Source organism: Saccoglossus kowalevskii, chromosome 21 (assembly GCF_978046115.1).
Source record: "Saccoglossus kowalevskii chromosome 21, keSacKowa6.1, whole genome shotgun sequence".
Classification (NCBI taxonomy): Eukaryota; Metazoa; Hemichordata; class Enteropneusta; family Harrimaniidae; genus Saccoglossus; species Saccoglossus kowalevskii.
This window is the reverse complement of record NC_140661.1, coordinates 24,323,007-24,342,217: the sequence shown is the minus strand read 5'-3', so window position 1 is coordinate 24,342,217 and position 19,211 is coordinate 24,323,007. Positions and strand designations below refer to the sequence as shown.

Sequence of the window (19,211 nt, the reverse complement as noted above, 5' to 3'; positions counted from 1 at the left end):
TACACGGCTTGTTCGACATGATCCGATCAGCGCAAGTATCGCCGCTACATTCTATTTTAATCATGTACTAGATAGGTTTGATTGTTAGCATTTGTGCGTACCAATTAGTTACAGTTTTACATGTCTCAAATGTAAACTCTTACTAAATTCATTTGAATTATTTGATATAATTTAACAATATACACAACATTACTATTCTTGCTGCATATAACAGTTCTTTATTTCATCCTGCTTTAACTATATGGAGAAAGACGGTATTTTAACGCTTTTCAACAAAAATATATTTCGTAATAACTAGCAAGTATTTATGAAGCTTGTGTTTATTCAATCGTCTGTAAGCATTTATTAGTATACCTGTCGATGTACATCCACGTAAAAGATAACGTAACTGAAAAATTTTCGAACTGTTATTGTTATGTCTATGCATCAATGTGGTTCTCTGAAATGAGACAAGGTGTGATAATAACGGAGGCAAGTTCAATTGCAAGATTAATTGATAGCAGGACAAGACATAATTTAAATATATCCCTCACTTGACATAACTTTGTGTTTTCACATGTAGTCATCATCTCGAAATAACACTTCGCGCCACATCATACATTCGAATGAAATTTACGTTGTTCAGGGGTTTATATTACCGTTTATTTTTTATAACAACCTATATTGTAAACGCTATGTATAGAACATGCGCAAACCCTCCAGGATTTGCGCTATACTCACTGGTAAATTAACGCTGCCCAACAACTCACCAACAGCGTCGAACTGCCTCCGGTAAATAGTATAAACCTTAATGTGCTTCACTGGCCTCCATTAGGTGCATTAAGCAGAAGTATTGTGGTGTATTATTTGCGAAAGTTTCTTTTCAACAAGATTTAAAATATAAAAACATATTTTTTCCGCACAGGGAAATCAGTATTATGTGTGTTCTTTTCAACTATGCATAGTGACTACACTTTGTTATAAACGAAGACATATGTCAGTTTATTAGATTTATATATAGAGCCATTTCTCATTCAAGTGCACTCTCGCAATGGTGAATTGGAGTTTATTAATACGTAGGAGATGTATGAATCGCGTTCTACTCGTGCTGTCTTTTGTGGTGATATAGTCAAAGTGCTTTCCCGCTGTGTACAAATAGCTGGACTCACATGAAAGGAACTTGAGGTCTTTTGACGATGTGCACGTTTTCTGGCGATTCTGATCTGCGATAACGGATGAAAATACTTCTATTTCTCAGCGGTATTTACAAGAATTAATCATTAAAAGGCAAGCCGATCTACGCTTTTATGCCGAGACTCTTCAAAGAAAGGTATTGTCAGCAAATCAAACTGTTTGAATTGTGCTGTATTTAGTAGAATATACAGTAGTGTTGTACCAGCCTTGTTTTGATCTGAATGTGGAAAAACAAATCAATATGACATTTCGAGCAGAGGAGAAGTATTGATTTCGAAATAAATATATGCAGTGATTCGGGTTAAAACACGGTTTTTCACACACCACCTAATGTCATAACATGATATGACATTTTTTAGGTTATAAATTGCGAAAATATGTTTAATATGTAGTGATCTCATGACACTGCAATGCTATCGTATCAGAAACAATCAGGGTGCAATACAGTTTGCATTTTATGCAAAAAAATTTTGTTACTCCGTAAAACAGGAAGTAATCTTGCCTTCCTGTTTTACGGAGTAACAAAATTTGCCAAGTACCGATATCCAATTGATTGAATTGTCTTTGCTATTTGTAACATTTAAAGAATACTAGCTATAAAACATATTAGCTGTATTTGGGTAATATAATTTAGGCAATATAATTGCGCACAGATTCACCCATTAACAACGTTTTGAAAATTTATAAATAATGTTACAAACAAGAAATGTATGTACGCTTTCATTATAAGAGCAAACATACTTTTAATTCCAGTATACATCTAATCCTATTTCACAAAATGGTTATTTTCCAAATCAGTGAAGCAACATATTACATTCTAATTGTTATACACGTGAATCGATCAGAACACAATCAGAACACGTAAAGTTACAGCAGAGCATACACTGATGTTTTATGGCTAAACTTCTCAAAGATGATATCATTTAGATGAGGTCGTAGATTGGTTTCATAAAAAAGTGTGTCGCATGACTGACCTTGATGTTTAAACAGTTCGTAACATGTGACTAACTGACTCATTCCGGTGTTACGTAACATTATGTTTGGTCTAAAACACACAATTGATGTGATAAGAAGCAAACTATAACAGGTTATATTAATGTTTTATAGTGTTTTACAATTTGAGTTTTAAATTATGGGTAAAATAAAGGTGTATAAGAATAAATTTCATTTTCTATCAATATACATTTTTAAAAATGAGAAATAAGTATAGAGAATGTAAAAAATATGTTAAATACATAGAAGTACTTATTAGAGTGAATTTATTTTTAAAAGGCTTGGGGATTTTGTCAAATTATGATGAGCAAATCATTCGAGCCTTTAAACATGATGTGACAAATGTGATCGTTTATCTAGTTGATAACTGTCGACACCCTCGGTCGACACTCATCTGTTATAATATGAAGAATGTCTGATCAAATCTATGTGAATTTGTCTAAAGAGCATTTACTGTATGTTTAATATAATTAAAATTTCATGTACTAGATTCTATTTTTCTACTTTTCTTGCGATATCACAGTATGAAATAAATAAATGCCGCAACGTAGTTATATATAAATTTCCACAACACTTAATATTGAACAATTGCGCGAAAATATTGTTCTATATAACTATATTGTTCATTTCAAAACATCACATCAAAAAACTTCTTTTTTGCACGAAGTCGGCAAATAGCAAATTGTGATATCTCAATTCTCAATCTGATTCGATAAGACAATTACAAAGGAATGATTTCGAATAAGGTAAAAGCGATATTACTTTTTGACTTTGTATAGGATACTTGTGTCTCCTAACATAGAACAATCTCTATTAACAGTTACATTTTTACTGAAACGTACTAATGTCATATCCTGAATTATTTTAGTGAAATGTGTCCAGTTAGTGTCTATATGTGTCCAGATAGTGTCTATATCGAGTGTTTGAACAGTGAGAATTTCCAGTGCAAACAAATACTGCGAAGCCAGTGGTTTGCTGTTCAACAGAGAATTATCCATACACATGTTTTGGAAAGGAAAATATAATTTATAATATAAAATGTATTCCTAAAATTTAATATTGCGCTTATAACGTTTTAAATCACCTTCGGTAAAGGTATGTTCTAATTACCGCGCATCTAGGTTTGATATATAGTCGTGGCTACGGGCCATTGTTAAAATGTCAATAACATTACGCGAAAAGAACAGAATAAAAGAAATGAAATTACAGAGCCGAGGTCCAAATATCGGAGAGACCTAATCTTGTATTATATAAAAGGAGAAAGTATTTTTTTTCTCTACATAAATTCTTTTCATGGTACCATGGCTAGATATATGTGATATATTCATACAAGGGGGAAGCAACATTTCCCCTCTAGTCATTATGCTTGTGATTATTTAATTTAACTTGGCTTTGTCAAATGGAATCGTTCAGAATGTCAAACAGTACGTGTTACGTCATAGCTACATAGCATTTGACCTATGACTACTTGCAATCGAAGTATAATTCACATGTCTCCGGTTCCGATTATGGACATTGATAACACTTTGAGGTGGATTGATCTCCTCTTCTCAAAAGCCTTCTTCAAACTTGTCTTTTAAGAGTTATGATTATTCTCAATCGAATATCACGTGCATTGCATCTAATATATTGTGTATACTGTTTGTGTATATTGAAAATATTGCTGATTTGAAAATAATGGAAATTTGTCTGAAATTCCTGTTGAGTGATATTTGTTTTATTCTAATGGGATATGTTTGAATTCGAGTTTTACACGTACCGTTTTATCCACATGCCACGGCATTAAGAATTCGATGCAAGGCGCAATGTACGTGTACTTTGCTGAAATAAAATATTACAAATAGAATGACCTCTACTTATGTCTTGTATATGAAACTAAAACCTCGTAGTTCATTCACATTTGTGTCATGTGAATGAACAACGAACACGAGAGTATATCTCGAGCATTCTTACAACAATAGCAATTGACGTGCTGTCAAAGGTCTGAGCGATCATAAAAAAATCAACCTTACAATGACAGACTAGCGAAAAACTTCTATTATAATTGAGTGACGCATACACTCGTTGCTATATGATTTCGAATTTGAGAAGCATGGCTATTCTACTTAATGTTACGAACTGTCATATGCCAGAAAGGTTAATAATGACAATTATTACAGCGCTTAGCCACTTTCCATTGCAATCGAGAGCACTTACTCAAATGTAATTGAAACTCTGAAATGAGGGTACAATAAAACGCAAAACGCAGTATATTAAATATGATTGAAAAAATACGATCACGTCGGCGTCAGTCGTGGTGTAAAAGAAATGAACAAAGGTAATTTTCTGTAACTACACATGGTAACTTGGGAAAGTGTTCATGGCAATAGACTGTACACACGAAAAATGTTTAACACGATTTACCAAACGTCAAAGTAAAACTGTACAATAGAGTTTGGAGAAAGCTACAGCATATGCTGAATTTACCCTAAGTGTGCGTGTCTTCAACAATAGCAAAAAGCTCTTCAGAAATATATGAATATATGCTTCAATCAGTATCGCGTATTTCCGATTAAACTACAGCGGTTCTGACTGACGTTTTTTTTCGCGACACAATATTGTTTTGTTTCGTATAACGCCGTCGTCTCTGTGTGTGAATGTAAAGGAATCACTGATGTATTGTGGTATGCTTCGCACGATTAGTCGCTATTTCAGCATGTTTCCGCTCGTATTATTGATGGTCACGTCTTTCTCTATCGCGGGTAATCATGTGATGTGCGCAGTAATTTCTACAATATTGTGTGTTCTAAAACTCCTGATAAATAGCCGCATCACCCCGTAATGTAACACCTAATGTAATAGCTTATGATTGGTAATTCGTTTGAAGATTGTGATGAACAAGTGCTTACATCATTGCGCATGATACCAACAAAATTTAATAAAATAAATAAAAAAACATAAGTGCGAAGCGGCACCCTTGTTTTACGTCATACCTTGCAAATGTGTAGCATCGCAAACCAATACAGGGGTATTTTACAGGGAGTACATTAATGAAACAAACGAATAATATAACAAAAGAGAAAAACCATCCGACAGACTAAATCGAGTAGATGTACATACACTCGCTGTATATTAAATCAAATGCATTTGCAAGTATAGTTGCTAATAAAATGAATAAATAAATTGCACAATAGAAAGGTAGGTAAATTTATTATATTACGTGAAATGCCAGGGAAAAAATGAGAATGGTCCACTATGGGTGGCATTAAAATAGATGCAGCGGGGACAGTCTCCAGTTAATCCGGAAAAGGCCCTAACATATCATTTTTGTTACTGCTGTTAGGGGAAATTGTTTGCATTATTTATTTCTCATACTGTCTTTCTATGAACAAGAAATTAATTAAACCAGCAAATTTGAAGTCTTTAATATTATGAAATTGTTTGTTAAAATGTTGCGCAACTATTGTTGGTTTCGTCGTCTTGGTACTCGTCCAGTTCCCCCACATATAGTTGGTTGGTTGGTTGGTTGCATTTGGTGCAAATTATAATATAAAATTGTGTACAGATTATTTGTCTATAGGATGATTTAGTTATGTGATTGGTAATTCAAATACATGAATTGAAAATGTTTGCATTTACCCCAAGTCTCGCAACGTCAAGTTCATTTGTTGGTATGGTTGGCTCCCAGTGGTCTAGCTATTTTCTTGACGTCTAGACCCTGCTCTGGAAGACTCTTCTGTGTCTGCGTTGAATTCAATTCTGTGCCAGTGTTGTTAATAGTTGATAGTACTTTATGGAAATTAGGAACGTATTTAATAACGGTACGCGTTCTTTATGTGAAGCTTGTGTTCGTGTTGTGTTGACTATCTCTCTCTGATTCATGGTGCCTACTTTATTGATGTGAGCGGAAACATTCCAAGGTTGTAGTAGCGAGTTGTGAAATGTTTTCTGATTTTATTAATTATCGTATTCAATAGTAGGTATGTAAAACATATTCGTTTGAGTTGGCTTAATGAAATGAGTACTAGGTTGCCTTTTTTTATTATTTTTTTATCATTTGTGTAGTGAGCAAGATGGACATATTTCCCAACTGGCTGTATATCTTGATTACATTTTCTGATAGATATGCATCAACGTGTGTCTGCTATATGGTGTGTAAGGTGAGAGACCTTTAGTGTTGAATGGGTCAAAGTTCAAAAGGTTGATAGTAGCAGCACATCATGTTTCCTAGCACTGTATTAATAATGATGTAACCCCGTGAATATATGCGGGATGTAAGGTTTTGTTTTTATGTATAAATTTTGTCTCTATAAATGTGTTGGTGGCATTATATTGAAGCATTATATGTTTCAGTGAATGTATATTTCACTTCAGAATTGGACGACAAACAAACAAACAAACAAACAATTGTCTTGTCTATTACAAACAAACACGGATTTGTGAAGACCTATTTAGTTTATGCTCTGATGTGCTACTGACATTCATTTGACCCTCTTACAAAAATAATACCACTGTGTGCATCATTTCACCATATTCTATCGTTCTTCTCAATAAATTTGCATGTGTGTTTTGACATTTGACATCTATCTACATCTTGCGAGCTTTTCTGTTTATCTGTCATTCAATGTCATAAACTACGTGATGGCCTTTTAATCAAATTCCCTGAAAATGCACATTTTCAACCTTTCCCATCTTGTCTCAAGCGTGTGCTGATTACCCGTGAAAAGTAACGAGAATATTCTTCGAAAACGTTACCATTATTTACTTCCATTTCGTGAGACTGTTTTTAATTACTTGATACTTCATTAGTATCATTATTTGGCAATACAATTTAATGACAATAAACTGTATTTACCTTTGTAGTCATTATAATAGCCGCCAAGGGTGAAACGGTTCGAAATTTGATGCTGAACGCATATGATCTTGGTCTTATCAATGGTAGTTATGCTTTCTTCTGCATCGAGTTCTTCAAACAGAAGGATACCTTTGGCGATTTCTCGTGGATTAGTCAAGATGGTCGAAATGAGGACGCCAAGAAAGCATATGAAGCTTTGTTTAAATTGTCTTTCTACAAGCCAGCAAACAATGAATTTAATAAATTTGCCGATGAAGTGAAGCTACGTTCAAAGGCTGAATTTGGTTACGAATATGGACCAGACGAAGAGGTAAAGTAAATGTATATATAATTAATCTTTATGTAAGATATTACACTAATATAGTTGTCAGCATCAAATTCTGAAAATTTACGTCAACACACTTAAACTTTTAACCTACCACAGCGCTCAATAACATCAAAAGCGACAGATAATGGCCATTTGCAAGCTTTCTATTTAGAGCATTTACAATTAAGATCCTGGCCTCAGCTTTCAATCCATTACGATCAACTTGACGGTACACATCAAGAAAGTGATGCACAGATAGTTATGTTACCAGTGCTGTGTAGAATAATCATGCAGCAATTGTCACATCCTTTTCAATCTTCGGTCGTAATGGAAACGGTCGCCTTAGAATTTGTCATTAATTTGTCATTGTTGTTGATCTGTGGAAACAGTGCTGGTAACGAAAACAACAGAATGCATTGCATGAATCTCCAACATAAATCAAATAAATTTATGCACTTCTTTGTTAAATTCTCGATTACGTAAAATATACATAAATACACACAGACTGTGGGAAACATACCAGACGTCGGAAGCAATGAGATCGTCGGGAGTGTAACGAGTAACAAACACGATAATACATTCAATTATACTCTGATTTCAGAAATTCATTAGTATACGAATTTGGAACGTATATTATTCATAAATCAGTCACGCACATACTATACAGAGTAATTATACGACATAATATATATATATATAGTTCTCAGTTGGGGTCGGGACAATAACATGTGAATCATTGGATGTTATATACAATATCCGTTCTATTCTATCACATTGATGTTAGTGCTTTTAATATTTAAAAAAAAGGATTTAAATTCCTTTAAACCAAAAATGTATCATCTGTGAATCGCTTTATCATTTAAGAGGGTTATCCTTAATATCAATCTGATTATTTTCTGCATTTTCTATGTATTCATGAATGTACATTTACATACATTTTCAAAATTACAGGTACATTTACGAACATATAAATTCGAAACGCGAGATTCGAACTCGAAGTCGGCATAACCGTTATATGTAATGAATCTCTTTGAAAGATGTCCTTGATTGTATGTTACTCGAGATAACGTGCATTTCAGCAACGTAATGTTCCATTCAAGGTTCATCGATTGAACGAACGTCTAAGAACTTGTTTTACAATCAACTATGAATTGATTTCACAACTATTGATTATACATACTACTTCAACTCAACTTATTACATTGAATGATGAGCAGGACTCTAAAGTTACATTTATTCTGTCTTAAGTAATTATTATTTTCTGTGCATAGATATATCACACTGACAGTGAGCTAACGGTGAGGTATTGTTTGTTTTGTAAACAAACAAAGCAAATAAGTTAAGCAAATTCTAAATCCCTTATTCCGGCGTGTCTTGCCAGTCGAAAACACTTGACAGATTGGAACACGTTTGAAAAAAACCCCCAATAACATAGACGCGTTTGTTAGGAGATTTAGTCCAATAGTAAGATTCAGATCATGTACTAGAAACTATTGAATCTGAGAGTACTAGTCCAAAGGGAGCCTGGAGTATCGATCTTACGCACACCACTGTTTAGATAATAACATTCCTCTACACTTGTACGTTACGATATGAGTTAATCATTACCCAGTATACATTGCGCAGAATTAATGCGTCTTTAATGCATATATTATGAATATTCATCTGCTATCTTCGCTTCACATTATTTGTTAGCATAGTCGACATGCCTATTTATTTTTTCCTAAAATCCAAATCTATTATTGGCCTTAACTATTGAAAATTTACTCAATGGGAAGGCCTATTCCACTGGCCAAGATTCATTCACTAACGAATGCCACTTTGGGGAACACTGATTAAGAGCCGCAGGTGCTTGTATTCGACCGAGCCTGGTTGACGCCAGGATAGCGCATTAGAATTGCCATTTGATAGAGAGATGTCCACAGTCCTGTCATGTAGTCCCAAACATGAATATGACTTCTGTGGTAAAATGCACGAGGTGTCAGTACGAGCACTTGCAATTTGCACATACAAAAAAGGTCAGTAGAGACAACAGTGACATTTAATGTCCGGAACTGTCGTCTGGCACAAACAAACTCTAAAAAAGTAATTTAGAAAAGTACGTTACATAATTTGTATGATGTACGTTACATATTCAAACATTGGATGAGCATGGTCATTACTTTCATGCCATATGTGTTCATTGAAGAGCGGACTTTCATAATAGATAACATGTTCGATGTCACGATCATTATATACTATATATGAACATTTGTATTACGAAATACCGAAACAAACATGAACACATGCATGATAACAAAAACAAATAGTTTGCTTTCTATTTTACATATAAGGTCCCAAATCGCCGGTGAAATTTTAATAATTTAACATACTTTCATTTTTCGATTTTTTAATCGTCAATTGCACCCCTTTATGTGTTTGGGTGATTATATTAAAGTAACAGGTGGGTTGATTACATAGGTTCTACGATTAAAGCAGAAAATGGAGCTAGATCACTCAGCAATGTTAATAAATATATAAGTATAAAAAATGTAGATCTGTCGACTATTAACACGTTACAAGACGGCTTCGCGAACGAACTATATTACCCCAAGGGCATCTCACGCATTTATATTATCTAAACCAAGATAACTATGAATAGAATAGTGATCCAATTATTCCACGAAACGTCGTAGGCATACCAAACACGGCTCTGTTATTCGCAGTATAATCTTAGACAACGTTTGCTGACTTCTGGTCTGATCATACTAAGATAAAACTCCATTAGTTTTCAACGTTCTTTACCCAGGAGAATGTCGAGGTTGTTGTTTTAAGTTGTGGAGTATCTTTATTAAATCGTGTTGTATTTCCTTGTAGGTTTCAGTTCTTACAGCAGTTGCTCACGACACTGTAATACTATACGCTATAGCACTTAATGAGACGTTGTCGGAGGGTGGTGACCCGTATAACGGGACAGAGCTTGTCTCGCGACTTTACGGAAGAACCTTCAAAGGTAGTATATCACACTGTTATCAAATCGTAAAAGGCATACATATCGTTTACGCTGCGTCGTTTCGTAATTCATATGTGAGAATCACTCGGTTTTATAAATTGAACAATTATTCACTAACACCGCTGTGTATTGGCCGTAACTTGAACCTAATTTTCTTAATGCACTATATAATTAGCAATGACCGTGAACCACTTTGAACCATGTATTAAATTAAATTACAACACCATACGCAAATCAATATATTAATTTATATTCCTATAAACACAAAACGAACGACTAAAAACATATATTAAAACGAGGTATATGTATCATCGGTGGATAGTTGAGTACTTTTGCAAATAATTTGATTTTTATAGACAACTAGCTTGTCAGGCATACGTCTTGGCATCACATCCATTGAAAGTAAATGCTAAGGTTCAACAGTGCATATTACAGGTATCAAATAAAGCTATGACCCATGTGTGTGTATACACTGTTATGTGATATACCTACGTATGGCGTGACTTATTTAACATGGTCGTCGTCGGACAATTAAATTAATTATAAAACTTGGGTCGCCATTTGTGTTTCAGTGAACCTCATTGGTCGGTGCTAAACACAAAGTGACAATTCGGTCTGAAAACTAAATGAATAAAGTGCTTTTCTATTTTACACGGAGATGATTGATTAGGCATAATTGTATACGTAATCACTATAGCAACTTTCTAATGGGTACAGGTGGCTGCGTTTCAGTTGCCCATTACGAAACATTTGTCCAATCATGACTTTTTAAGGTAGGTCATTCACCTGATATGTAATTGCTTTATAGTGGCGATAGAATTCGACTTAAATTCATACAAATCCAGCAGGAGAGTATTAGAAACATCAGAAGTACTGATTTACAGATATAAAAGCACAATTCTGTTCAGAATCGAGTAAATAATATTGAAACAATCAGCACGTAGTTGCCTAGCCCAGTGTACTGTGCATTGATTTGCATAAATACAAAATGTATGTTGTACGCTCTGCCATTTAGTCATGATTAATTCAATTTATTTATTTAACACTTTATTTAAAGAGGGTAGGCCAATTTACAATAAAGTAATTTTCATTGGGCCCTCTGTAGGGACAAAACACACACTATACACACTATAAGCTTCAGCCATTTACAACAAATTTTTCACTAAGATAAATTTTGTAAGTTTTCTTAAAAATGCCTAATGAGGTTGAATTTCTGACATGGAATGGTAAGTTGTTATATAGGGTTACCCCTCTATACTGAAACGTCCTCTGACCCATGTATGTGACGCGATTTACATTGCATATGCATTCAAGTGTGGCCACTTTACAATTAGCATATATATTATAGCTTTACGGGTCCGGAGTATTAGTAGAACACTCGCTCGCGTAACCAAAAGTCGTCTGAATGTTAAAGGGGAAGTCAAGGCAAGCAACATAATGCTCCTTAAAAGAAGAACTTCCTAAATGTAGGAGAATGCAATTAACAGTTTTTATATCACTTTTATACTCTAGATATTCAACTTTTCATCAGTATTATGTAGTCCGCCATATTGATTCTCCAGAAAAGGAGTGTGGGGTGACGCATATCCACAGTTGTGAAAAATTGAGAAAATGTATTCATCAATAACGTGAGAAATACTGATGTATTTTTTTGCACATTTTTGTTGTGCATATTACTCATGTATATAATTATAGTAATGGAAATTAGAATGTTACTAATACACAAAAAGTGAAAATATTGTCAAAAACGTGAACAAAATCATTATTTTAGTCGCACAAATAGAATGAAACTTGTGTGTCCCAGTTTTGTGGTCAACAGGTTATATACCACCAATGTAATCTACTCACATCGATAAATTGTATACAACATGAGAAAATTAAGCATTTGGTAGAAAAACACAAAAATGAATATTTTCAGTTCTGTTGCCATGACAATTATTTTATATGCATGTTTGGAACTGGTACATGGTGGATGTTCTAATCTTCCAGCCAATTCAACTTTTGAAGTTATAGATAACATAATTTTCTCAATTTCTGACAATATTTGGAAGTATTATGTTGTTAGCCTCGAATTTTCCTATATATAGAAGTCGAGTGGTTCTGTTCTTAAATTAAGTATTCTCGGCGAGAGTCAGAATCGTACTTAATATATACATTGATATTGACTTAGACTATTACGGTACATCAAATCCTAGACCTTAGAAAACACGGACATGTAATTCCTGTCTACGACAAAGTATAATGCAAATTGTGTGAATAGCGGGTTACATGTTTTCTTCAAGTTAATCCAATTAATTTTTACAACTACTGAATTTATATGTTTACTTGTTACGCTTCTGTATATATGTGAACATTGATGCTATGTTAGTTTGTCACAGTGAAATATCGTGGTTCTAAATATTATAAAACAGCCCAATGTTATAATGATACACAATTGTAAGGCAATGTTGTTTACTTGCCCGTTATTGTTGAAATATTGGATTAAATAATTTTTCCATCGACGTGCGACATCGACATCTTCACTCTTATCCATGAAATCGACTTGGCAATTCAGTTTTATTAAAATGTAATTATTTTGATTATATTTAACCACGAAGTTTGCACGATCTGTGTAGCTGCACCATGGCAACATCAATTATTTGATGGAACGTGTCATGATAAATCATCGATATTGATATAGGTTTGTTAAGTGTTTCGGATAGCTAAGCTGTCATGTAAACAGTTGGTCGGCTCCTTGATTTAATATATGTAGTCAAACACCACATATAAATAATATCTGATGGATTATGGGTAATCCGGTGGATTATAGCCGATTATTGGACAATATGTGATGCAATAGGCATGTGAGTGTTCAGACGCGGCGAACTAAATCTCTTCAAAAGGAGTGCAAGATCGTTTTGATTTGAACATAATCCATTAAAAATAAGGCGGCGTAGCGTCTGCGCCTTCATATTGTCTGATGAAATGCCGCTTTGTTCATCTCATTTTACACGCTCCAATTTAGATTCTGCAGAACCATGTATGTGTCGTTGCTTTGTGTCCTTTGCATGACATACAAAAATAATAATTTTAACGCTTTTTTTATAATCTGATTTCCAGGTATCCAAGGCAATGTAACCATCGATATGAGCGGCGATCGCGATGCCGATTTCATGATGTATGACATGACAGATATAGAGAATGGCAAATTTGAGGTAATTGCGTTATCTTATTTTATCGGTCAAAGATTGAAGTATTTGAAATAATAATTTTCATAATCTCACTGCTGAAATTTAAATTTCAATACTATTGTTAAAAACAAAATATATCCACTTTTTTCAATTTCCATCTGTAGATTGTGTCATGCTATTTTGTGAGAATATCCCAGCATTATTATCAATTTTTTTCGCTGTAAAATATTTCTAAACAAGTGTGTTTGTTATTATTTCGTTAATAGAATAGTATTTGATGCTTGATGAAAAACGCCGTTTGGAGCTTGCGATGAATCATAATCCAGCAGCCATATCAGTGTGTAACATAAAAAACAGAGATAAACCATATTGCCTCTTTAAGCGTGTACGGCTCATTGATTGTATTTCTGCCATGTAGAGAGTCGAAAAGATTAGTTTCACTGACGAAACAACACGTGTAATTCTCAGTTATAACTAACCAAATTACGGTGATCGCGTCCACCATATGCCAACATTTCTATAGAACGATTGTGGTGAAACCAAGTAGTGCTATCCGTGAGGTTATATTTATAAAATAAAGTGATATGCACTCACATGATTACGTGAAAGTATGACAAGGATGGAGATATCATGGGCAAGACGTTAACGTACTCGCAGAATAGAAAAAAAGACTGCGTATTATTTGATAACATGTTATCTAACAATGAATGAGAACGCATTTTAACTAAAGCCGAATATTAGTATTCGTATTTTAATATATGTGTAAACTCATGATGTCACTACGCGTTATACGTTTCCATCATTTTTGTTTCTGAATCAAATGTGACATTTTGGCACAAAGTATTGTACATCCCTACGTGCCTTATTTTCGCTACATCGCACGATCGTGTCCAAACATGATTCGTTGCTCTTTTGAATTTTCGCTAAAAACCGTAGTTTATTGCAATGACAATTGATTTGTAATTATGCTGAAGTAAACATTATGGGAATTAACAAATCATGTAAATTCCCATAAACAGAGGGGCGTTAATTTTAATTGCCAACAGACATCCAGTCAAATGTCTGGATATAGACGACTATAAAAGCAACAATAAAATAATAAAGAACATCATGAAATGTATCGAAGTGAAGGAAACAATCATATATGTTAATATATATGATAATATATTTCAACACCACTGATAAATTTCAATGCAACATAGAGCAAAAATCACTGTATATTAATAACTTGGCGCAGACAATAATAAGCGATTACGTTTCTTTAATTAAATCTTTCAGGTTGTGGGTAATTACTTTGGAAATAGAAAGGTTTATGAAGAGGTGGAAGGTCGGCCCATTCATTGGCCTGGTGGCGCCACTGGTCCCCCGGAAGATGAACCTGAATGTGGATTTCATGGCGAATACTGCCCAGAAGAAGGTTTGAGCAATTTAATCATTCATCTATCACATTAGTTGCATACTGTTAGGTAGAACATCGAATAAATCCACATTTCCACATGTCTATAATTAGTACATCACATTAATGTGGGGTTGAGGCAATATAATTCACACTCATTGAATTTTATATAAAAATAACCGGAGGTACACGCAATTGCCATTTACAATTGCGACAGAGGCCTGGAAATAGCAATAATGATTAATAGGTTGATAAATTTTACATATAACCCTAGAAGGTGTATAGTAAACCTTGTCGAAACTTCTGAAATGGCGTGAATGTTATTACTCCACTCTGTCTTGTATTTATAATTAATGTAACCGTTAATGTAACCGTTATATCCACTGGTATAGAGCCTGTTAATCCAATGTACGTAGTTGCTTCCATCTTTGCTGTATGTTTAGTCGTATTGGCAGTCATTATAGTGGTGATGTACAGGTGAGTATTATTTATTTTATACTATTTCTGAGTTGTTTTCTTCTTTTGTTTATATGCCAGCATATATTGACCGTGATTGAAGGTGTATTATCAAATATTACTATTAAACTACAGCTAAATTGATCCGCTTTTCCATCCAGTCCCTCCGCCGGGATTAATGCGACAAAGGTTTTGCAAAATAATTCCATGATAACATTATATAAATTGTGTTACGGTTGAATGTAATGGAAATAGTTCAATATAGATATGCTGATAAATTCATAAATTGTTTGTATGTAAAAAAGGCGTGATTTACCATAGTTGTATATTTTGAAAGTGACGTTGGAGGCAATTGCTAAGAAAAGTGGAGCGAAAAAAAGTATCACTAAATTTTAACATATGACAAAAACTAATTTAATAATATATGGGTAAAAAAAGTCTATTTTGCCAAACAGAAAAGATATCATCCTCAGCACATAGCAAAAGCACGACCTTGACATTTCCAAAACTGAACCCTTTTTCAGAAATTATTTAAGTACTGTATATTGGATTTTGGTTTACTCCAATCAATTTTTATCTGACAGTGATATGTTTTTTTTTACATTAACATTATAATATGAATAATTCCATTTCACCACTCATGTGATCGTCGTGTCTCGTTGAACAGACACGGTGATATAACAAACAGGTGGTATATAAATACAACGATGTCGTACAACGATTTGATACAATTTGTATTGATATACTAGATATATTCATTCTGAAACCACGACCGAATTTTGAAAACACTGTAATAAATCATTCCAGTGTCGTTAGATGTCGTGTAATTACACGTAATTACATGTGACCCGATCTCGCAACACCGAGCGCACTGACAATGTTATAAACATATTTAACGGTTCTATATGTCCATAATAACTGTATACATTTAGTCCTCTTAAATGTAATATATGCGCATGCATTGCGTTATATTACCAACAATGTTCGTACATTGTCATGGATACGCGTGTTTTCCGGTATTGACAAACTCGAAGCATAATTGCACGAACGACGAATGGAATTAATGACGACGACGACGTCCCATTAAATCTAGCTATTCAGCGCGCTTTATATGAACTGGCAGCTCTTATGTGCGACGGAAAAGTAAAAGGCGAGATAGTTTTAACCCCTCTAGAAAATGATTTCGTCTTTTGTACAACCACGTCTTGTATGTGTTTCATTCAGGTCGGCAAACTTACTAGTAATGAGCACATGTGAAAAAAAGGAAATAATTGTTACGTTTCGGTTATTATTATTATTGAAAACAAACTGCCGGTAATCTATAACATTTTTGATCTATTAAAACGAAAAATGCAGCTCTGATGTTTATAGGCTTTGTGTTATAGTAGTGGTAAACAATTCATCTATATATGAATTTCTATACTCAGAAGATGCTATTTTCTTCCGCTGTCTTGTATATATGTACACTTAGACAATGAAGCGTGTGTGCGTATTTTTTCCCATTTTCTAAAAAATGACTAATTAACATCAAATGGAATTTCACAAACATTGCTAAATATTGAATGTGACATATTTTCTATCTCTTGTTTCTGAATGAGTGTTATAAACTCCCGGACATGTTCGGTAGGAACATTTCACGGTTTTAAAACGAGTATTTCTATTTACGACTTCTATTGAATATTGTGACGTGGAAGTTGAGAGATTCCCGTTTAAATTTGGCGAAAAGACACAAGAATAATCAGATTACGAAATTGTAATTACGTATTAATAATGTTAATTAAGTAAACAAGTACCGCGTACGTGCTACATACATGTACTGCACCAACTTACGTAACTACAATTGAAAAACAATGTGATAATATAGAAATAAGCAATATAAATCAATAAAACATGAAAAAAAATGAAAAAAAAGTACTAAAAGAGAAAAATATATATTTTAATTCACCAAAAGGTGTTGCTGTCTAAGGTTTGTGTCATTTTCCTTAAATTGGGCAACTGGTATTTGTACATTCAGGTTTGTATTCAATTTTTAAAATGTGTTGTAGTCATTCATATTCATGTAATTTATAATGTGTTTAGTAGTCTCTTCAAATAGCCCTTATTGCGATTTTTCGTAAAATGGCATTTAATAATAAAATGATACTCATCTTATGTAAACACAATTCGCAGATTCATTTTCCTATTTCGGTTTTTGGTTTGCTATACCTCCCCGTTTCAATTTTAGTTGTATGGTTACTCAGACGGTACCTACTGAAACATTCATGTAGTTCGGAAGCTGTTGTTAGCATCTGGTCAGTGTTTGCTCTATTCTAAACAATGCTGCTTTTAAGTGAAATTCGGGCTAATACTTTCTAGCTTTGAGGGAGGCCCGGTAGTTGAATAGAAGAGGCTTTACCAATGCCTAGTGCTTCATCCTCGACCCGCATTCTGAGTTAAACCCTGTCAGACAGTATGCGTCTGCTGTAAGGGCATTTTTTGCGACATATGTTACGTGGTTCCGAATACATTTTGCCGATCAACGGATTAAATAATCATTTATTTCATTTGTGTTATAGTTTATATACCACGTTGCACCCGGCCCACGAAACACCAACAATGAATAATAATAAAAGGAATAATGTTAATATGATATTTCTAATTTTCATAGAAAATATAAACTACAACAAGCTGTTGCAAATATGTTATGGAGGATCGATTTTGATGATCTGGTACTACATGGAATGAAAATAGGAACCACTCAGCAAACCCCGCTCAAGGTAGGTGTTTTCTTTTGCTAGTCCATTGCTTACATGTGCCAGGCATTGAACTTTCATTCTGAAAAACGAAATGTCTAGATATACACACGTGATACGTTCACAAACCAAAGAGAAGACACGCTTGTAGGAAGACATTCTAATAGCTAAAGATTCCATCAGTATCTTGGAGACGCATATTTCCAAACTCAGTCGTAAGAACAGTAACTGATGTGCTAGAGGCGACAACGCTAAAGAACTCGGTCGAACGCACGCACATGCTCTTCCTCACGGGCATTATTTCAGTGAATGACATTAGATTTAAAATTTGGATAACCTTTCCCTCTCAGTACATTTGCAATGTTCAATTCTGCTTTGACTATTAAGGTATGCGGTTATGACGCATTAATATTGGCCGAGATAGTATTTAACTGTACCATTGACTGGATTGACGGGAAATAACCAAGTATTTCACTCATACATAATCACAAATGCATACAGTGTTGTCCCTGAACGACAATGTCCATAGTGTCAATTAACGTTAAAAGAATGCAATAATCTGTAATCAGTGAACAAAGAAACGTCTTTCTCAAATCAACTAAGCGGATGGAACTGAATGAACGAACATTATATAATATAACCATTGAATAAATGCACTATCATAGAAAGCCATACCCAGGGGATTTCACTGCCGCGTTTTTTTCAAATATCAAATGGCAAAAATCCATTACAAAATTGAAACTGCTATTATGACGTATCTAGTCACAAAATTGATTTGCTAAGGGGGGGGGGGGTGAAAAATAGACAGCCAATATAAAATTGGTACGTCTTCCGATTACATTATGTTTACGTGACTATGTAATTTCAATCATATCAAATTATACTGGAATATATGAACGGGTCGATATGAGAATTATAACCAAGTCGAACCGATGACTATTTTTCCAGAGTTCTCTGTGAATATTAATAATGCGGCACGCTGTGAAGGCTGTACGCAGAGGTTAATACATCGTAGTGGCAAATAGCAATATCTCTAATCGTGTGAAAGACAATGTGTCAAGTCACTCTACCTGAAGTGTCTCTAGTGGGATGCTTTAATGTACACCGAACACTGTTGTTGCCTTCGTAGTTCAAGGAGGGAGATGACCCGAGTAGTCT

General features: G+C 34.2%; 1 protein-coding gene across 1 annotated transcript in view; it reads left to right on the top strand.

Moving 5' to 3' along the window:
• LOC100376672 (atrial natriuretic peptide receptor 1-like) overlaps positions 1 to 19,211 on the top strand; it is a 45,710-nt gene that overhangs the window by 8,363 nt on the left and 18,136 nt on the right. Inside the window, exons 2-7 of the mRNA XM_085495095.1 lie at positions 7,009 to 7,310; positions 10,164 to 10,299; positions 13,399 to 13,493; positions 14,748 to 14,886; positions 15,258 to 15,342; positions 17,969 to 18,077. Of these exons, the coding sequence (XP_085351221.1) occupies positions 7,009 to 7,310; positions 10,164 to 10,299; positions 13,399 to 13,493; positions 14,748 to 14,886; positions 15,258 to 15,342; positions 17,969 to 18,077 (866 nt within the window). The remainder of the gene's footprint in view (positions 1 to 7,008; positions 7,311 to 10,163; positions 10,300 to 13,398; positions 13,494 to 14,747; positions 14,887 to 15,257; positions 15,343 to 17,968; positions 18,078 to 19,211) is intronic.